At 38.9% G+C, this 22,220-nt stretch overlaps 1 protein-coding gene across 3 annotated transcripts in view; it reads right to left on the minus strand.

Annotated features, from left to right (window-relative positions):
- Positions 1-5,011: 5,011 nt before the first annotated feature.
- Positions 5,012-22,220, minus strand: part of tbc1d1 (TBC1 (tre-2/USP6, BUB2, cdc16) domain family, member 1) — a 73,927-nt gene continuing 56,718 nt past the window's right edge. For all 3 annotated transcript variants that reach the window (XM_042484948.1, XM_042484950.1, XM_042484951.1), the window contains 7 exons: positions 20,213-20,371; positions 16,189-16,289; positions 15,877-16,020; positions 14,978-15,137; positions 13,823-13,992; positions 9,292-9,468; positions 5,012-8,676 (listed from right to left, as the gene is read on the minus strand). In XM_042484948.1, coding sequence (XP_042340882.1) covers positions 8,371-8,676; positions 9,292-9,468; positions 13,823-13,992; positions 14,978-15,137; positions 15,877-16,020; positions 16,189-16,289; positions 20,213-20,371 — 1,217 coding nt within the window. In that variant the 3' untranslated portion in view covers positions 5,012-8,370. The remainder of the gene's footprint in view (positions 8,677-9,291; positions 9,469-13,822; positions 13,993-14,977; positions 15,138-15,876; positions 16,021-16,188; positions 16,290-20,212; positions 20,372-22,220) is intronic.

Genomic DNA, 22,220 nt, shown 5'->3' on the forward strand with positions numbered 1-22,220 from the left:
TGGCAGAGGCACACAACCTTGAGGCTATACTTCTAGTTGTCTCATCAGCCCTTTAAAACTTGAGCAAATTGGTTTGACTTTTTTTTAAAACTTGGGCAGGAGCCAAAAAGCACCCTAAGCAACAAATGACACAAGAATTAGCAATAAATTAGTGAAAAGTTACACAAAGATGACTTGAAATTAGCCACGAAAAAAAGGTAAAAGAACAAAAACAGAAACAAATGACCTAAAAGTTAGTAGGAAATTAGTTTAAAAAAAAACAACAAGGAAAATACCTGAAAATAAGCCAACTCTTTTAAAAAGTATGCATTTTTACCTGTAACATAATTTGAAATATATGGTTATAATAGTTACACATATAGTTTTCTGGACCCTTTTTTAAAAATGAATATTCAGGTCATTTTCTAGTCACCTTTTCCTAATTTCTTGCAGTTTGTGGGACATTTCTTGCCAAGTTACAGCACAACAAACCTGATGTCATGGGCCACCTGGTGGCTCAGTGGATTGAGCAGGTGTCCTATATTTAGAGGCTGTGTCCTCGCTGCAGCGGCTGCAGGTTTCGATTCCAGCCTCCGCCCTTTGCTGCATGTCACCCTCTCTCCCTCCCTCTTTCACACTGTCACTGTCAACAACAATTAAAGGCAAAAAAAATGCCCTAAAAATTAAAAAAAAAAAAACAATACAAACAAAACTGATGTCAATCCAGGTTTCACAGGGTTAACATGGCTGCATACACATGCCCAGTTTTGATTTAGGGTCAGTCTTTTAGGGCTATTACAGAAACTACCGATTAATTACATAAGGTGTGTTTTATATCGTATCATACTAAAGGCAATTACAGTGTACCTGTATTGTTTTACTGAGGGCTTGGCCCTATACAGATAATTTTTTATGACCTTTTATTTAATAAGTGTTACAATAATCAGTTCAGATATCAGCAGCCATAAATCAGTCTTTTAAAATGCCAGCTGCCTCCTGTAACCTCAAACCAACTCTTATCTGCACATCTTTAATTTATAACACTGTTTACCATCTCAAAAACCGATTGTTTTACTTTCAAGCCAACATGACAAACAGGACAAATTACACCCGAGAACATCGTTAGTAAACAATCTGCACTTATATGAGCAAAATGCTTAACTGTGTTTATTTCTACATTAGTTTGTCACTTTCAGTGCTTCAAACAGCCACATGATGAATGACAGGAGTGCTGTCTTTGTTCATCTTCCAAGAAGAAAGAAAAAAAGACCAAAGGGAGTGCTTTTTAATTTCCAGTAATTAAACTGTGATGTGTCTAATAAGTAACACATAACACACACACGCACAAAAATGCACCTTGAGTTCAATTTAGTCAGATTACTGTGGAATGTATGTATCAGTAACTGAACACATCATTATGCAACTGTGACATGTTAACCAGCAGTTAAGACATGTGGAGCTGCAATGTCTGGGTGGTATGTTGAAACACATATGCAAACACACACACACACGCGCGCGCTTACACAGACAGTGATGTTGAAATGACACCACAGGGAGGGATATGTGCAATTTCCTTGCCAGGAATTTGACGTTTCTTTGAAAAGATCTGTTAGGTGTCTTATTAGTTTTTCTTGCTGACTGACACACCCCACACAGAGTGCAACTCAGAACAAACCCACCTGAACGATAGACAAAAAAATAAAAATAAAAAATCTAGAAACATTTATTTAGTTTTATTTTTGTCACATGCTCACACGACAAGTGTGATGGAATGCTGACTGTATAAATGCTGACAGTATAACTTTGAAAACTTTGAAAAGAAAATTAGTGTGAGAATTTGAGTAAAAATAAATCTTTCGTCTAATCCTAACCCAAATAAATACAAAGGATTAAAAAAAACAACATACAAATAATATGTATGTGTATATAGGCCTGGTGTCTCTGTGGGCTGTGTCAGAGCTAAAAAATTAAAGTAAACCAAAAACCTTTTGTGCATGCTTGAGTACAAATTTGCAAATAGATGGTGGATCTCTGAGAAGCTCAAACATCATCTGTCAACAGTAACGGTTAACTCATAATGCTAATAACAACATTGTGGAGGAAAAAACAGACTTTTAATTACAGGCTTTAACCCTTTAACACCTGGATCGGCATCAGTTTTATTGTGCTGCTTTCAGACACATTTCACAAGAATTTAAACCTGTGAAACCTAAGAAAATTGATATCTTTAAAAGTATGGGGAATAGGACAAAAAAAGTTATAGGTGGCAAAAATTATTATTTTTTAAAATTAAACTAAGGACTATTGTTCAAAAATGTTCTTTTTTCGTATTTTGTTTGATTTTTCTTTTTTTTGTGCGCTAATTTTCACATATTTTTTTGACTACTTTCTGGGGCATTTCTTGTTAAGTTGTTTACTGCCCCCTCTTTCTATTATTATCATTATTTAAGATTTTAAGATTTTGGGCTTGTATTGCTTTTAATGGACAGGACAGTTTGAGCGTGAAAGGGGGGGGGGGGTGCAACATGCAGCAAAAGGGTCGAGGCCGGAATCAAACCCGCAGCCGCTGCGGCGAGGATACAACCTCTGTATATGGAACGCCGCTCCATCCACTGAGCCACCAGGCTCCCTGTTATTATTATTATTTAATCCAACCAGTTTATTCAAGTTTTAAAGAGTTTACTTGTTTTCAGCATTTCTCATTTAATTTGTGGATTTTTAAAAACAATACGACAGGGAAAAAAAGACAATTTATATAAAGTGCACCTTCTTATCTTTCCTCTCTGATTCCTCTTGTAACTAACATTATCAATATGTAAGGCATAATTTCCTGTACAGCAAAGGGTTCCCAGAAAACTGATAAGCCCGATCATAGGTTGAATACAGCATAAAAAAGCTTTCTTCGTCTCTATTTGAGTAAAATAATCTACTGTTATCAAAAATAAATATATTTGGATTAATATTTCAAAGGTTGAGCAGATGTCAGACCAAAGGTACAAAAGGAGGAGCAAGTCCAGTATCATCAGGAGCTGACTTTATGGCCTCCATCCCCTTAATTATCCGGGTGCTTCAGGTAAAGTAGCTGCTTATCAGGATTTAGTGCTGCAGTGGAGCTTTATGAGCTGTGACTGACAGCGTTTGACCTTTTGTACTGACCAGTGTGCTCTGATGTCAGCGCCTGATGTGCTGGTAAAAGTCTTTAAACAGAGCATCATTAATGATTACATCCACCTGGATGACTTTATACGCCACATAAAAGGATGAAAGAAGATATTTATTGGTGTGTAAAGGTGGGCTGATAGACACACCCTGCTAGTCCACCCACCTCTTTGGTCCGTGCTGAAAAATCCAAACAACTGCAGGATGAGTTACAATTAAGATTAGTGAAGCCATTCATGGTCTCTTGAGGATGAACCACCCTAACTTAGGTGATCCCCTGAGATTTTCCTTTGGCACCACCATGAGGTTCACTTTGGTGATTTTGAGTGAAATGACTGGATTGAGTGGATACAGACTGTACATATGAATACATATGAATTGCTATAACAATTACAATTATATAACATTTATAACATTATAACAATTATTTAGCACAGATGTTCATGTGCCCCACAGAATGAGCTGTAGTAAGACCCCCCCTCTCCAGAGAAAATTAAGTTTTTAACCTTGTAAACACGTCCATTCCATGTTTTTCAACACTTTCTCACTTTCTCCCAACTTGTCAAATACCGACCCTCAGTCAGTGGTCCTAAACCTCAAAATATGTTGCGCCAGGTTCCCCCCAGCATCAGTTTTAAAAGCACAGGGACAGCGTGTCAATTAACGTGGAAAAATCCCATGGGCTTTTTGAGGGAATCAGGGCGATATTTGCTTCTGCATTGGCCTAGAGAGAAACATCATCGCTAGGGCACCCTCACTGGTTTCTACCAGAATAAAACAGAGTTTCATAATCTCTGATATCACAAACATATGTTGCCATCAAAGTACTTATTTATAATCAATATATAATTATCACATCCCAGGGTTTAAAACCCGTCTCTCGGGCTGACTCAGAGTGCGCTGGCTCGTGGTTGTAGGAGGACACATTGCATGTGGTGGAGCTGTGTGTTGGGCAGGGCGGGGCGGGGCAGGCCTGAGGTGGAGTGAAGAAGGGTAAATAGATGCCAAGTCAAATAAAACAAAACTCCGGGCAGCGGCACAACCTCTGGCAGTCTGTTCGGCCTGGCAGAGAGGGACACACATAAACACACCAGACACACACGCTGCACACATGCACTGTGTTTACACACAGCGTAGGCGGCACTCTAGACGGCGGCTGATCCCGTTCCATCTCGGCTCATTCAACCAGAGAATTAAGAAAATCTGTCCTGTGAGGCCGAGTCTCAACCGCAGTCACGCAAGAAGCCGTCCCTCCTGAATAGACAATATGTTTGTGCCCTTTTCAACCTGCAACACTGCAGGTGCACACACACAAACACATATACAAAATCTTACAACACTGCATAATAACTGAGCCTTTAACACAGGCACATACACGAGATGGGCATGTCTGCTCGGTCAAAGAGGGGGTTATGGAGTTTAAAAAAATCCGAGAGATCATCACAGATTAGCTGCATCGAGCCCTGGTGAGGCAGGTGATGGTGATGTGCTGGGTGTGGCCGCGAATCAAGCACTCATGCAGTTTACCCGCTGATCGCTGTCATTAGTGGCCTACAGCAGGGCGTGTGCGGCTTCTCGGTGCTGTGAGAATAATCTGACTCCCTTTGTTGCCGCTTCGTGGAAATCTCCATTCAGCTGGAGTGTTTTGTTTGGATCAAGACTTGAGACTTTAAAGCAGAATGATCGCTACAAGAGTTCACTGACGGTATTAATTATGGTGTACAGCTCATAATATGTTTCTTTTGTTGATCCCTGTAGGGAAAGTCCTGCCCTTATCCACAGGGCAGGTCAAAGGTCATTTGCAGTGCAGCATTTCTGAAGCTAACAAGGAGTCAGTAGCCAGCATACATGTTTTTTAAAATAATTTTTGCCTTTAATTTATTGTGACTGCCACTTGTCCCACAATGCAATGCACACTGTACACACAGAGGAAAAGGACTCACACCTAAAAACATTAGTATGAGTTGCAAACAGATGTAAGATAGGTCCTGAAGACAAACAAGGAAAAATCTTAAGAAAGTTTTGTTTTTCCTTAAATTTCCATGAAAGATTCACAGTAGGATTGTGCACATATTTGATCATTTTTTGTTAGGGTCACCTGCATTAAAGATGGAGTCAGCAATTCTAATCCGATACACTTGTTGTCAAGTTCAGTCTGTCCACAAGCTGTACGTTCTGTGTTCATGCTGAAAAGAAAAAAAGTCTAATGTTCTGCAAATGAGAACCAGACAAATTTTCATACTGCTTTCAGCCCCAGGCTAACAGCTCCTGTAGCTCCTGCTTCAGAGGCAGCGCTCACACTGGCACATTCCTGACACACAAGTGGGCTAACATTGACTTAAACTTAGAGTTTACTGGCCCTTCCCTGGAGCAGGGTTAGCTTCAAGTTTGCAGGGTGAAAACTGGACCTGGACCTAAACTGGGACTAAAAGTTGCCAGTGTGAAACGGGGCTGAGCAACCAATAGAATTTTATAAAGTTGATGTGAGTTATGTGTTGCAAATGACTTGTAAGCCAGGGCTGGTAAAAGCGCAGTGCAAATGGTACAGCCCTTGTCTTAGATTAACAACATGTATTGGAAAATGGGCCAAGTTAGCCCAGGACCAACTCTCAGCCTGGGACTATCCTTAACCCACAGTGACCTTTGACCTTCGACCACAAATTCTAATCATCTGTGCAAAATTTGAAGAAATTCCCTCCAAGTGCTCTTGTGATATTGTGTTTAAGAGAATGACACTGATGCAAGGTTGCGGTGACCTTGACCTTTTACCATCAGAATCTAAATCGGTTCATTGTTGAGTCCCAGTGAAAATTTGTGCCAAATTTGAATCAGTTCAATCAAGATGTTCTTTATATATCACACAAGATATTCACAATAATGAGAAAGACCAGTTCACAGTAACCTTGATCTTTGACCTATGACCAAAATAATCCAGTCATTCATTGATGAGCCAAATTGGATGTTTGTGTCACATTTGAAAAAAAAAAAAAAAAAAGTTAATGTTACATCAACTGTGTAGAAATTCTGTCTTTGTGCAACCAGTTCAGTGCTTTATCATATTTTAACAGCGCACTTAACCATATAAAATGGTTGTTGTTTTTGGTAGTGATGATCATGCACTCACACAAAAACATCCTGATAAATCATGGGCTTCACCCTGACCAGCTGGTTGATTAATGGCTGCACTCAGAGGTCCTCACACAGGTTTAGGAATGTGAGGAGAAAAAGCTCTCGCTGGGAGACTTGAGTAATTGTTCAATCCTGTTTCTGCGGGCTGGACTTTGAGGAAATGCAGTCTTTCGCATAACAAAACAAAAAGACACCATCACCTTGAAGAACCATGGCATTTAGCAGCGCAGTGTCATGTCAATAATTCATGATCAGTGTCTTTTTTTTTTTTTTTTTTTTTACTGTTTTAAGTTTGTAATGCACAAACCAAAGAGGTCAAAATTCTCATCATTCCACATTCTGATTTATTGTGTCTTTTTTTACTTTTCTTTTGGTTGAGGCTTTGCTGTTTTTGCGTTTTTCCGTTGTGTACACACTCATACATGCATACTAACAGAGCCACAGCTTGCCCAGACATGCCTTTTTTTCTTTAAACCTCAGGAGGAGTTCCTGGAAACAAATGCATGTCTGTGTCCTAAATATTGTGTATGGTATATTTCCCATATGACTGAAACCTTCTACCAAGCCCATAGCATTCAAAGTGAGTGGCGTGTTTAGACAGGAGCTACAATCTACACCAACTTCAACAGTCTGACACCTGACCTGACACACGTGAGTCTGCACTGTGGGCCCCGTAAACACACACACACACACACACACACACACACACACACACAAAGAGAACTCACTTGAGACGTGCTGAAAGGATATGAAATGTATTTTAAAGAACAGAATAATAATCAATAAAACAAAAAAAAATGTGCAAGAGGAGTATGGAGTAAAAGCAAAATATTTTTACAGTGTAAATCAGATTTGTTGCTATCAATGAAGTGCACACACACATTCACTCAAACCAAAGCTGCAGCTCGGCTTGAATTCAGTGTGTTGGATACAGTAAAAGACTCGTAGCTGACAGATTGTCTCAACAGCAGAGGTTTTATCTATTTGAAGTTTCAGACAGAAGTGTGTTTTGAAGCAAACTCATTAATCAGTCTGTGCTTCCCCTCACTAACAAGGCACAGCTTCAATTTTCTGCTGAAACTGCATCTCGTTCCCTTTCCACAGAAGGATCGACGCATATTCAAAGGTGAAAAAACAGGATGTGAAATGGACTGGATTTATTGTGTTACTCTTCCTGTGAGCGACTCTAACCGAAGTTTTAAAAACGCACGGGATCAGGAAACGAGACCAGAAATACAAAGGAGGAATCAAAAATAGTTTGACCTCTGAATATGAGCACCGCCATCTTGGATCTGACATCATTTAGCTTATGTCATATTCAATGTAAAATGGTAGAAAAAAACACTTTGTCATGAAGTTAATTTCTTCACCCGTCCCTTCATCTTACTTTCTTGTCACACTTCTCTCCTCTTTGGAAACATTACATCTTTGTATTTTTTGTGGTTAAGTGTTATAAATACCATGTTTTGGGATCTGATTCTTTGTTCGAGCTTCTTTTATAATAACAATAATGACATTCTTTGGCTATGTTAGCCTTGTTGAATCCGACACGCGAGTTAAGACACTCAGACATTCAAAGACACAAACATTCATACATGTACAGGTGCAAATGTAACTGTTCTTTTTTTTACAGTAGAGGCCCAGTGGGACAGTGCTATCTTTGGGAATTGTTGTTCATATCACACACAGTCAAAATAAACCATTTGTTTCTCTTTAAAAAGTTAGTGTTGGGTTTGACTTAAATTGTTGACTAAATTTGAGAAGACAAGTTGAATCATTATAAAATCACCTCAACTCGTATTCTCAAATTCAGCTTAGGTTAAATTAAATTTATTTTTACAGTGCATGTTTATTTTTCTTTTGTTTTGGGATAATACTCAAGGTTGCCATCCTTTATTTTTCATTTCTATCATTTTTGGGTTTTTTGCAGTTCTTCTCCTCTCTGTTTTAGGTCCAACTACCTCCGTGTTCCCTCTATTTATCAAAACATTTTGGAGGATAAAGGTCAAGGCAAGGAGTTTTACTCGACCCTCTCCTCCTGGGCCCTCCACAAACGGCTCCTCCTCTGCTCGACCTTACCATTTGGAAAATTATTAGGTGCGGTTAAGATCCCTCTGGAAGCACCAAAGGGTGGGGAAGGGCGTCCACAGTCCTGTTCACAAGCCCCTCTCCGTCTTCCACCTTTGCTGAAGCTGTTATGTTGTGTCTATCGGAGGGTGGGGGGAGCGTGTGTCCGTCAGGGGTGGTGTGTATGCCGAGGGTGGCGAGGAGGTCCTGGAGGCGTGTGACGGTGCTCACCAGCTGCTCCTTCTCCTCCTCCAATGCAGAGACGTGCTCCTTCAGTCGGCTCTCCGACTGGGCCAGAGCCTCTACTCGGCCCTCCAGGCTGCAGACTCGAGCGTGTGACACCTGAGGCAAAGCATGATGGATCAAATGAGAGCAAAAGAGAAAATAACTTGTTTTTATTTGTGAAAAAAAAATTGACCACCGCACACTGAAGAACTTTATTGTGACTTTATTCAAAACGAACGACGCGTTTCGCCTGTAGCTTCCACAGGTTCGCTCAGTAAAATTACATGAGTATTCACAGGTGCGATAAATACTCATGAGTCACATGACTAATTATCAACATTATTATCATTATCATAGTTATCAACCCTGGCACTCACCCTTCCCACTTTGTGAGACAAAGGGACAACTGTAAGACTGGTGGTTTATTCTTTTTAAGAAATGTAGCCTTCTGGATAGCAGTTAGTTTCCTTATTGGGAAAATGGTAAATAAATAAGTATTCTAGGCTTCTTGATGTTTCTGATAAATGTTATTTTGTAAATAATGTCACATTGACTATTTGTCATGAAATCCTTGTTGTCTTTTGATAAGTTTTGTGAATATTGTCATGATTTATGCTTTCTTCAGATAATATGTTAGAAATACACTATATAATGATATTGATCATTAGTCATGTGCACTGGATGTTCACAGGGAGTTTTGTTCATTGTTTTCATTTGTGTTTGTGAGTGTACCTGCAGCTCCTCAAGCAGGTCGAGGTTCTGCTGTCGGAGGCTCTGATTGGTCCGCTCCAGCTGCGCTGCTCTCTGGTGTTGGTTAAGGGTCGGGGGCGTGTCTAGCAGCTCATCCTGCAGGACGTGGTACTCCACCTCGTAGGCCTGGAGCTGCTTTGACACGTCCATCTGACAAACCTGATGAACACAGGTGGTGTTTACAATGTGCAGCAACAACCCAGATCCCGCCATTCATACTTCTTAAATTAACCCTTTGAATCCTGGATCAACATCAACTTTCTTGTGTTGGGTTCAGATGGCTTTCTGAAGTATTTAAATCTTTGAATGCTGAGCGTTTGGTATGATTTCTTTAAAAACATGGGGGAAAAAAATTGGCAACTTGGCAAGAAATGTCCTGCAAATTGCAAAAAAATAGTAGATTAAGGGAACCTCAGCTCAGAAACTTTACCAACAAAAATAGACAAGAAAACTCACCTTTGGAAAGAAAATTCCCGACTATTAAAATGTTTCCGGATTACTTTACACCTGTTTTTATTTTTTTAAAGAGACAACCTGACATGTTTTAAAAAACAAACTTTAAGCCGCTCTTCAGTAAATACCTCGCAGCTTAATATAAGAAGACAATCTATTCAAAAAATGTTGTCTGATTAAGTCGAAGATATGCAAGAAATCTAGACTCTTTGTAGCCTTCTTCCTCCTCCTCATTTTACTTGATTAGTTTTCCTGTTTTTCACTTCCTGATTGTGTGTCCTTGTCTAACACATCCTTTTGGCCCACTAATCATCAAAGCGAGCAATAACCAAGTCATTGTTTCCTACGTATGACACATGAGCCTTTTTGCTTATGTAACAGATTCTTGAACCACTTAGTAGTCACAACTTGGGTTTAGGGCTGGGCAATATGGCTTTAAAATATTATCACGATAGTTAAAGGCTGTATCGCCATACATGATGTTTATCCCAATATTTTTAAATGTCCTCTAAACTAACTACTAAAATAAAATAAAAAATAGTGAACGAACTGCAGTTACAATATATTTAAATACTTACTTAAGTATTTGTTGAGATCTAAGACAGTGACAAAGCTAAGTAAAGACTTATCAATCAATCAATTAATCAAGCTCTAAACAAGCAGTTTGGGCTGATCCAAACATGGCTAAAAGTCTTTGTCAGGTTTTGGTTTTTTGACCGAAATGCATTGGTTGCTGTACAATTTTAAACCCTTTCTTTATAATCAGATCTTAAAAGTGTTTTGAATTTTTGACATGTTTAAGCAGAAATCTGATCCTAAATTTTGGGCCGGGTGGGGGATGATAATCAACATAAACAATAAAGATAAGGTGCTTTCCTGATGGAAGCATGTAGCTACATGTAGCAGTGTACTTATCAGTCATGGAATGACTGATAGAAGTACAATCCAAAATTGGGGACAAATTAACAACATCTGAATACAAGATTCCATGTTTTTCTGACATCAGCATGTAGTTATATGTAGCAGTGTAGGCTACATAGTATAAACACTTGCAGTAACATACCTGGAACAGATGACCATATATATAGAGAAATCTGTCATGAGCTGACATCATCTTGATGCAAAAGTAGAAAAGTAGAAAGTAGAAAAAGTTTTTGCTCACAGGGTTTACATATCTTTATCTTATTACTTGAAACTTTGTGTCACATTTAATATGATCATTTGAGTTTGTAATGTTGTGTATATATGACAGAAAATTTGAAAAAGCATAATAGATCCCTTTTAAGGACATTGTTTGTTCATAAAACAAATCAGATCTTTTTTTGTATTGATTTAGGAAGAATATTTGAGCCACTTTATTGGGAAATAAAAGTCAGCATGAGCACACCAGAAATGTTTCCTTACAGCACAGTTATGGCGAGTACAGAGGCCCAGGCAGTCATTATAAAGTAGCAAGATAAGCATTCACCTTTGTTTTCTGACTAACCTGTTGGTTTCTTTACAACTTGTAAATCTGTCTGATTGTGTCTCTTATAGTAATGCTACAGTGTTCTCAGATTTCAGAAATCTAACTTGGTGAGTTATTATTATTAATAGGAATGACTAAGAGATGTTTCCTTTGAATGTCACAAATTTAGTAAATTGTTGTTTTCCTGTACATTCACACTCAGTATTATTGCAGCATAAGTTTTGCATAAGCGGCTCCAAACATTCTGTGAGTACACACCATGTTTCTTTCTTTTTTTTTTGTGAAACTGTGAGACACACCACAGTCAACATACAGACAACCTGACGTTGATAAGTGGCACCTGAGGGAAAGTACCTGCAGGCTTGAGCATGACTCAACACCCTTCTGCAATTGCATGCAAATGATATGGTATATGCATACTTTCTAAACTATAGAGTGCCTTGATAACGTCTCTCTACATGTATGTGACTCATCACATCTCATGCAAACTGACCAACATTACAAGCAACTTCACTTGTAAGTTTTCCATCTTGCCATCAGCTTCCACTGAACTGACTCATAAAAACATTATTACACAAGAAGACTTCTGTAATCTTTTGCTTTTTGGAGTCGTTAAACACGTGTGCCTGGTGTTATTGACATTCGGTAGTTTCCTTGATTGTCACCGCAAACACTGACACATGAATTTAAGGTTAAATGACCTCACTGACGCTCCACCCATCAGCTGCCCTCATCAGCGCTGAAGGAGAGGGTGTGGTTCACACTGGTAGCACCTGCCACTCATGCAGAATATCCTTCTCTGTTTTGTTTGTTTTGGCTGTAAGCAATTATATGCTGTCTTTATCACTGCCGTGAGCTGTAAAATCAGACCTTGTTATGAAACGCATATTTAGATTTTGTTTTCTGCACAGTTTCTTGTATAGCAGCACGTGCAGCTGTTTGGAAAATTACCAAGTTTTTATTTCAAAATTAAACTACAGTATATATTCATGATTTATTTTGAAGGATTTGTGTTCTCAGTGGAAGTTAATGGGCTGTTGTGTGAGTAACAGACAGGAAAGGGAAGCTGAAAGGCAGTGACACGCAGACTAACACACTGTTGGTTTTGGTATTTTTATGGGATTTGGTGACGATATGAAGTTTTTAAAAGGAATGTCAGACTCATTTTTTAGCAATGGATAGATTACCGTTCCTTGCTTTCCCAGAAGTATCATCAACCTTCCCAGGCTGGGATGTGATTCAAGCACTTTACTGCAATCCCCAAAATTAAAATACATAAGATCAGCTAGTGCTGCGCAATTAATCTACCATTCTTAATCTCTAATCACAATAGCAATTGTGCGATTACATAACTGCATAAAAGGCTGCGATTTGCGTATTAAAAGGAGAAGGATAGTCTGGATGTGGAAAGTCCACCTACAGCCAAAGCCAAACAGAAAACTTTAGCCAGTTAATGAAAAAAAATACTTTTTTGGGAAAATATTCAGTTATTTTGGAATCAGTACTGTAAAAACGTAAGGTTTTGTATTATTCTCATTCTACTTAATATCTGTATGTTTTGAGTTGAGAAATACACACTTCAAAACTTTTATTATTCTCTGCATTTCCTTTATAACCAAGAAGGCAGACTCATGATATCATTTATTTATTATTTTATCGTAATCGAAATCGCAATATTGTTCAGTAAAATCACAATTGCACATTTTTACCAAATCGTGCAGCACTGGATCAGGCCCATAAAAACTTTTTATTATATTATTATTAGGAAGTCCAGTGACTAAAAGTGGTATTGACTTAGAGGTCCACTGATTAATCGACCCGCCAATTAAATGCTTTTTCGAAATAATCAATGCCTGCACTCACGAGGCGGCTTAAAGACGCGATGTCTGCAGACACATTTGCATGAACTGCATGCAGCCTGTCAGTGCGGCTGCTGTGTGTGGAACGATGCTCTTTTTCCCTCTGCATCTAACTGAGCAAGCAGATCAAGCAAAGGATGTTTACCAGGGTTGGAAATTAACTTTTTGTCGACCTGCCACTGTGGCTAGCGGATTCCAAAATCTACCAGTACTCAACAGATTACTACTGTTTTTTTAAGCTATTAAATAAAGCAAATCTGGCAGCCATTTGCATATATTACCAACATTAAGCTGGTGCTAATTTCCTGATGATTACCATGGGCTTTGCTTTCATTTGAAATGGAGACAAGAACTGTAAAGTTTGTATTACTAACAACATAGTCCACTAAAAATACTTTAACAGAGCACATGGAAGCAAAATAGGCCTTTTATAGAATGCCATTTTTAGTGAAAATGGCAAACAAATTGTGCTTTATAATTAATTTTCTAATATACCTCCTGTGGTTCATAATTATTTTGTTCCTTTTTTGTGAATACTGAGCTTGTGTGTTCAATACTTTATTCACAGAATATAATAATTAATAACAGAATCCATATTTTTTTGTTTATTATTACATTGTTGTATTTTATCAGATGCAATAAACAATAACTACAAGAAGATATTGCATTACACACTGGCCATTGAAAAACCTATATCTGTTGACTCCTTGTAGGGTCTGTTTGTTATTCTCACCTGGTTGATGGTTTTCTCCATCTGCACCAGGCCCAGGTTGGGCAGCGTGGTCTTGATAAAGTCCACTATGGACTCCAGGCTCTCGTGCTGTAGGATCAGCGGCTTGTGGCTCCCCAGCAGGCTCAAGGCCACCTTAAAGATGACCTCTGATCCCTGCAGGAACAACATATCTGAAAGAAGACAAACAGGAGTCAAAAGTATACAGAAAAGAAAGGGGAATAATTGGTCGGAAACACCGTGCCGTGACTTTTTTTTGGTTTGAAATTACGTAACAGTAAAATAAATAATAACAGATGATCAAAGCACAGCCTACTGTGTTGATTGGTGACTTCACTGTTTCTTTCTTTAAATGATGGATGCTTTGACGTCAATAAAAAGCTTTGAGCAAGCATAAATATAGGTCAGAGACGGAGTAGGTGTGTGTATTTGTGTGCGTGCTTTGAATGCATCAGGGTGGGGTAGGGGTGAGGCAGTATTGCATGAGATCACACCACAGATTAAAGAATGGGAAGGGAGTGGTGGAGCCCAACATACTGTATCATATCAAAGACTTTACAGCGTTATGATGATGCCTCACTGTAACGCACACACACTTACACTCACTCACACATACACGGCGTTATGCTCAAATGAGCATGAGGAGCCAGAGAGTCTGGTTCAGTGACTGAGCACCGTGTAAGAAATTAAGCATGAAAACAACAGTAAGGAAGGAATGAGGGAGAGGAAAAGACGTATAGCACGGGCTGTGGGTGTGATGGTATTTACACAAATGATAAAAGGTCACTTGAAAACAACAGCCTGTACCTGACAAACAAAGACTTTATCTCACATGTATCTGAGTGTACGTGACTCCCTTTTGGAAACTTGATTCCAAAGAATCATAAAACTTTATAGTTTATTCTTTAACAACAAAATGCCACTCCCATCTTCTTTTCCCTATTGCCAAACTTTCTCTGTATGCAGTTTGCTCTCTACACCGTCTATTTCCTCATGTTTTGCCAAGTCCTTCAATCACAGTTCACCACAATCACCTTCATCATTCCTTCATCATTCTGGATCCAAGATCTCATTAGTCCTACATCTATACTGCAGCCACAAAGTAAAACAAGAGTGTGGTCTAAGAGCGCGGATACATATTCAGCTCTCAAAGATTACCGAAGACTCTGGCCACAAAGCCGAGGGGGAAGTGTGAGGCGAAGGCGGTGAGGAACCAGGGTGTGGCGTACAAGCTGGGTCCGATCTCCTGCTGCTCCAGGTGGCTGTAAAGATCCCTGTGGTAGTCGTGGAGCAGCCGCGACAACTGGTACATCTGAATCTGACATGACAACACACCAGAGACTGTTTTATTAATCTGACTGGGAGCATGTGGTTGAGTGTACAGTTTTGTGCTTTTTTTAGATTTGTTGCTCATAAAGGTGTTATTGACCCAAGCTGTTGCATAGCAATGCATTATCAGTGAAACGGTCCATAGCAGAGCTTTGGAGCATATGCACACAGCTGCAGCATTACGTGCACCTGCTCAAAATGTAACTACTCATTGGATTGAACAACATCATTATGTTGACTACACATCAAAAGACCTGAAAAATAATAATTAATAAAAAAAAAAAAAAATAAAAAAAAAAAAAACAACACAAATAAAAAAATGAAGGAAAAAAAAAAGAAATTGCCTGGAAAAAGTTCTTAAAAATATAATTTCTTTAGCTTTTTTCTTTTTTTCCCCCAGGTATTTTTTTCCAAGCTATTTTTTTTTTAACTATTTACTAAATCTACTAATTTATTGTGATTTGTGGAACATTTCTCATCAGTTTCTTCACTCCCTTGTTTACCATGTTTAACAAAAAAACTCTTGACAATTTGCCCAGGGGTCAAAAGTTTAAATATTACGAAAGGTGCCTGATAGCAGCACAAGAGAAGTGATGATGCTCCAGGTTTTGAAGGGTTAATATGCTAGTCTATGAGACATGTGATCTAGATAAGGGTGTGAACAGAGGCAGATTCTGTAAATGTGCTCTGTACATGTGGGACAAAGAGATCCTGTGTTTGTGTTTTACCTGCAGGATGATCATGTCAGGCCTGTACTGTTTGCGGAGCCCCACGTCATACATCAGAAATTTGAGCATGTTGAAGGCGTCCTCTTCCCCCATGTGTAACAGCAGCACTCCCGCAATGAAGGACAGGCCCTGGCAGTAGCCCACCTACAGTAACAACAATAACAAACTTCACGTCTGCACAGATGAGGAAGGGGAAAAAAGCTTAAGTCTTTAAGACAGCTGACAGGTCAGTTTAGTCCACTAAAAGAGGAGGAGGGAGACGCCCAAAAAGAAAGTGAAAGAAAGAACACTGAAGGAAGAATTTAAGGATACCTCGGGGTCCAGCAGTGAGTAGGCTTTCAGTAAATTATACAGAGACAGCTGTCCCGCTCCCAGCTGTGCTTGGAAATATGGATGAGTTGGAAAAGTGCGACCTGTGACCAAAGAGAGAGCATGATGTTATCTATATTGCAAAAACATCACCACTGTTTATATTTAGCAAGATGCGCCGCTGCAGACTGTTTGATTTCTCAGAGATCAACCTGTTAAAAAACAGTTTTAACCCACACACACACACTCATACCGTTCTGTGCACAAAATACGCTTTTTCAAAATCAGGCTGTAAAAACTTTTAACCCTTTGAATGCCAGGTTTGTTTTCATGATGCCACTATGTTTTTAGATGAAAATAAATTAATAAACAATTATTTATATACTACATACAACGTAGATTTTTTTAGTATTATCAGAGCCTGGGATATGTCAGTGTTTGCTGAAATGTTAACTGTTACATGCATTTATTCGAAATAGCGTGTATTTTCTCCACATACCAAATATGGTCAAAATGATGTAATCAGGTAGAAAATAGTAAAAATGCCAAACAGTATGAATGTTTAAGTTTTGTTTCCACAGTGTATTTTAGACTTTCTGTAGGATCGAAACTGGAAATTCCAAAATTTAACAAAAATTCGCAATTTGCCAGAATTTAAGCCATATGCATGAACGCAGACAAAACTCTAACTAATGAAGAATGAAAGGCGCGTAAAATGCGCCAAACAGGCCCTAAGGGTTAATAGATTTGATTTATTTGATTTTCCTGACATACTCCTGCAAAAAATCTGAGTGAACTTTCCATAAGAGACCTTTGGGTGTGTGCATGTGTTTGAATGAAGCACATAAACTCTATTCGACTTTGCCTTGGGGTTGCGAGACTTCACACTTCGCTGTTGATGAGTGAAAAAGGAGCTAAGTGCACAAGCATTTGTCGACAAACATGTTGAAAACATACATGGCTTTATGCACAAAAAACAGCCTGCCCTCCCTTCAGAAGCTTAACATGTAACAGAGGATGGGACATCTGCCTTGACAACATAATGACCTGGGATCTGTAAGAGAACATTCTTAACATGGATGGGCTAGTAATTGGCAGGTGTGTGTGTTTTGGGGACCGAGGACTTCTTGACTTACAGTGTGAGACAGTAAAGCTTTGGAGAAGACAATGTCGATCCGGGTGAGTGCTTATGCGTGGAATGTGCTGTGGGGGCTTTATCGTTTGTGAACATGAAGCCAAGACTCCCTCCCCTGCCTGGAGGAAAGTGTGTGTTTCTGAATGTAAGGTTTGGGTGTGTTGCAACTTCACAACGCTAAATTCTATACCTTTATTCTCTCGCCTCACTCATTTCAACTGCAATTTTGCATGTTTACGTGAAGCCGGGCGGGTTTAGAGCTGCTGTGCAAACATCTTTGCCGCGTCAGCATCATAAACACCTTGCGCTTTTATCCTACAGGACATAACACCTTCATACTGGGCCATGTTAGCTATAACCATCACTCAATTGCCGTTACCTCTGTCGCCGCCCTTATATTTGATGTAGAGTGAATAACATGATAATCAGATGAAAGACACAGGGTGAACAGCAAAAACAGGGGAGGTGAGGTGCTGCAGGGATGGATGTGTGGGTGGATGTGTGTGTATATGTATGTGGGTGTTACGTGGGTGAGGTGTAGGTAATGTTTGTGTGTGTGTGTATGTGTGTGTGTGGGTTTTTGGGTGGGAGGTGTTTGGTACATTTGAGGGTGAAAGCGTTAAAATGAGGTTTGACACACTGAAATGTACTTTGACAGGGAGTTCACCAGATTATATCTAAGACCTTTAGAGACTTTTTAAGAAAAATCACAATAAGGCAATTTAATACCTTTTTGATGATCATACTTGTCAAAGAATTGTGGGAAATCATTAGGCACAATCAACTATAATTTAACATACATTTAATTTCATGCATATCTCATAATGGCAATTTGTAAAATATTTATTTTTCTAGTAATGGACCCAGATGATGTGGAATGGTTTAACCAGTTCAGAAATAAGTGAGTCAATACTGATGTAATTAAATCTCTGTGATTGCTATGGCGTATAGAAGTATAGAGTTTTTTGCTCTTACATTTATTTTTCATTTTGTTACCTTAATTTAGTTTAGTTTATTTCGGTCATTCTAGAACTTCTACAGCTCAAATACATACAAAAATAAATAAATATTTTTCTATGTTTACGTTACTTTTTACTTTGAGTTTGGGAAGACCTGTTTAGTTCTCAGCTACTTAAACTTGAAAAATTGACAGTGAAACAAATAACATCAGCTAACACTGCTTAGCTAGCTGACCTTAGTGGGCTGCGGTTGTCCCACAGAATAAAATAACTCAGTCGACTAACTGTGATGTGATTGTGAAATGTAACATTAGTTCCACTAACTAGAGCAACCTTATGAACAAAAAGTAAACATCATTCAGTCAAAATCATGAACACTGTGACCTGGCATGGCGGTAATGGCGGCAAGGCAAGAGAGTAAAACACATGAAGCTGTCGCTGGATGCGTCTCAAACAACCCGCAACCAGATACAAAAAACAGAACCAGTCAAGTTGCACTTGCAGTTTCCATCAATATCTATCCAGACTCACATATAGCCATTTGACAATGCTTCAAATATGGATGTTGCTGCGAAGACCTTAAATATTCCAAAACATGGAAATGTCATATCTTAAATCATGCAGCAAAGTAAACAATGACAACAGTCTTAAGATTAGTGTCACCAATTCAGTATCTAACCAAATGTCTCCCCCTCTGTGTTCTTGCAGACTATAATGTCAAAGTGAAATTGACCTTTGACCTTTTGGAGATAAACTGACATCACTTTATCACATATTTTTGTCATAATGAGGGAAAGAATTCTTGAGTTATGGCCAAAGTCGTGTTTTATGAGGTCACAAGATCTTCATGAGAATGAGATGGATCAGGCCGCAGTGACCTTGACCTCTGGCCACCAAAATCTAATCATTTCATCTTTCACTCCAAGTTTGTGGTAAATTTAGGGAGATTCCCCCAAAGACTTCTTGAGATATTGCGTTGATGAGGATGGGACCATACACTGTATATAAAGACGGAAGACGTGCCCCCACTAACCCCCCGCTATGCAAGTGAGGTTAAAATATTTGAGATAAGAGCGTTGCCATCTTGTGAGGGTGATGTCATTGAGAGCCTGCATCTGCGCAGTAGCGATATCCATGGTGGGGGAGATCCCGCCAAAAAACGTGAGCAGCCCCATTGAGTGCGAGCACACGGATTGGCTGTCACAGCTACCAATCATGGTGGAAAAGCCCCCTTTAGTATAATTCAATAACTCATTAAAACCAAACTTATCATAAAAACAAACACTTGAACAAATATCAGGTTGGTGAGAACCACCTTCAGTGACAGAAGCCATCTCTGGACAATATTTATTTGGTGTGTACTTTGAGTTTTTAGTTTGGCCTATATCCCATTCACTATCATGGAGGGGTGGGCTTTATGACCTATACTGCAGTCAGACACCAGGGGGCGATTTAGATTGTATAACCTCACTTGGGGGGAAGTTGTCATGTCGTCCATCTTTATATACAGTCTATGGATGGGACAGATAACCCAAAAACACTGTCACCACTGCAAAGGCATTTAAAGAGAACTAGTGTCCACAGCAGGCAAGAAAGAAATATTTTTGTCAAGAATATTCAAGACTTTTAATACCTTCTATGGCCTTTTGTTAAGGGAACTGAATTCGACCCTTTATAATACTTTTTAAGACCTGTAGATACAGTCTGCAAAATGTAAAATGTGTGAATGAGAAGGAAATTTGTGTTTTTATGGACAGGGTTTACTGTATATTCATGTGTATCTCAGTGTTCTTTCCATGTAATGGAATAGCTTCAAAATCAAGCATATAAAAATGTGTGCAAGTGAATATGAATATTATCTGTGTGTGTGGTGTGTGTGTGTGTGTGTGTGTGTGTGTGTGTGTGTGTGTGTGTGTGTGTGTGTGTGTGTGACCGAGATCTATGAGGATGGCGTGTTGCTGCGAGGTGAGCTGTTTGAGCAGCTCTTTGTACGGAGTGTGATTGGCAGGGGGTCGGGACGGGACCGTCTGTCTGAGCAGGTACTGCTCCGACAGAAACTTCCAGATCTCACCTCGATGTTGCCTTGGGACGCCTGCCGAAAGATGACAAGAGATGAAAGAGAGTGAGGGTGGGGTTGGGCGGGGTAGTACTAAAGTGGAATGACACGTTAACATGCCATACCTGACAGAGGTTCAGATGCAGACATTGTCAAAGACCCATTTCTACCAGTAATATGCAAATCATGAGAAAAGCTGACGTCAGGGCGTGAAAATGTGGTGAACCTCAGGGGGCTGAAGATACTCAGAAGTCCTAACTCCTCTGAAAAAATACCTCATGTAAGCCCAGTAATTAGTCTGACTGAGTGACAGACGGGGAGTTTGTTTGCCAGTAAAAAGGGTTTCTAAACAGTGAGTGAGTGTGGAGTTTCACTCCTGACTTTAGGAACACATACGTAGCTGTATGCAAATATTCTGTTTTTCCACTTAAATCTTTATTAACACAAATATGTGTGACGTTGCCATGTAAGTAGAGTTGGATGATTAACTGATTTTATCAATGAATTTGTATTTGTGTTTGTTTTTTTGTTTTTTTAAATTCATATCTAGATTTTCTCCTCCTCTGCTCTCTCTCTTTGGGCTTCCGTAGGTCACAGTGGGCTGCGAATGTACATGTGAAAAGATCGCTAGAGAGCTGGAGGGGACGTTGTTTGACTCCACTACAACAGACCAAATCTGAACTTAATAAATGACATTACTTGTTAACACGGAACTAATGTTTAAAGACGGTTGTATGATCTCAGAATTGATCGTTTTTAATATTCTCTGCTGTAAAGCTGTACAATATGCAAAACTGTGTGATATGCAATACAGACTTGAAGCCCTTTACATTTTTCAGTTTGCCTTTGTTCATTTTTATTGCTGAAATTAAAGCAATTTGTAGTTTGTTTTTAAGAGAGAAAAAATGTCCATTAAAACTGTAAATCTACTTTGGAGTGAAAAAATCTGAGATCTTATTTTTAGGACATATCGCCCTGCCCTACATGTCAGTAACGACAGAATAATAAACCCAAAGACAATAGCTTAAGTACAAAACAAAAACTGCTTGGGTGTATATAAATTTTTACATCCTTGAAGATTAGTTTCTATTGTTCCAGTCCAGTGTCATCTTTTTGAGTCTGTTATAAAGTTAGCTTTTTCCATTTTCTTTCTAGTTGTGCTTCTTGTAGTCATAGTATGTGTCAATTTTTCAATTAAAAAGACCTTTTCCACAGCTGTCAGCCATTGGTCCTTCAATGGTGGTGTGCCATCACCTCAGTTCTAAGTGGTAGCTTTCTTGCTTGCTACTAGCAGTATTTTGATCAAATATCTATCACTGGCATTAACAGTTTGTCCAAAGAATTTACATACAAAAAACACCAAAGGGACCTCATGTCCTAGTATTTTCTTTATCTCTTTGCATACCATTTCTAAAAATATAATTATTGCTGACATTTCCAAAAAACGTGAAAAACATACAACAAAAGAACCACACTCTCACCAACGTTTCTGACGACAGCAACTGATTACTTTACATTTTTGGCGTAATAAAGACACAAATCAGATTCTTCCGTGAGAATTCCCTCCAGGCGAATTAGTGTATGAATGGTCCATCTTACACACATTATGCCAATTTTTCACTGAGTTCTTTTTTCCCCATTTCACCTTGATATATTTAGTTAAATGTTTGTTATTAGTGTTCAATCATTGATATAATGCTTAAATTATTCTTATGTTACTTTCCTGATATGCTTTAATTTTGATTTGGATAGCAGTATTCACCTCCAAGAATCTGACATGATTTCTTTTTTTGGAATAGTCCTTTAGTTGAAGGTACGTATGAATTTTTTTCATTCCCAGTTTGGTATCTTCCTCTCAGATTTCCAAAACTCTCCAACTGTTATT

Source organism: Plectropomus leopardus, chromosome 4 (genome assembly GCF_008729295.1).
Source record: "Plectropomus leopardus isolate mb chromosome 4, YSFRI_Pleo_2.0, whole genome shotgun sequence".
NCBI classification, from domain to species: domain Eukaryota; kingdom Metazoa; phylum Chordata; class Actinopteri; order Perciformes; family Serranidae; genus Plectropomus; species Plectropomus leopardus.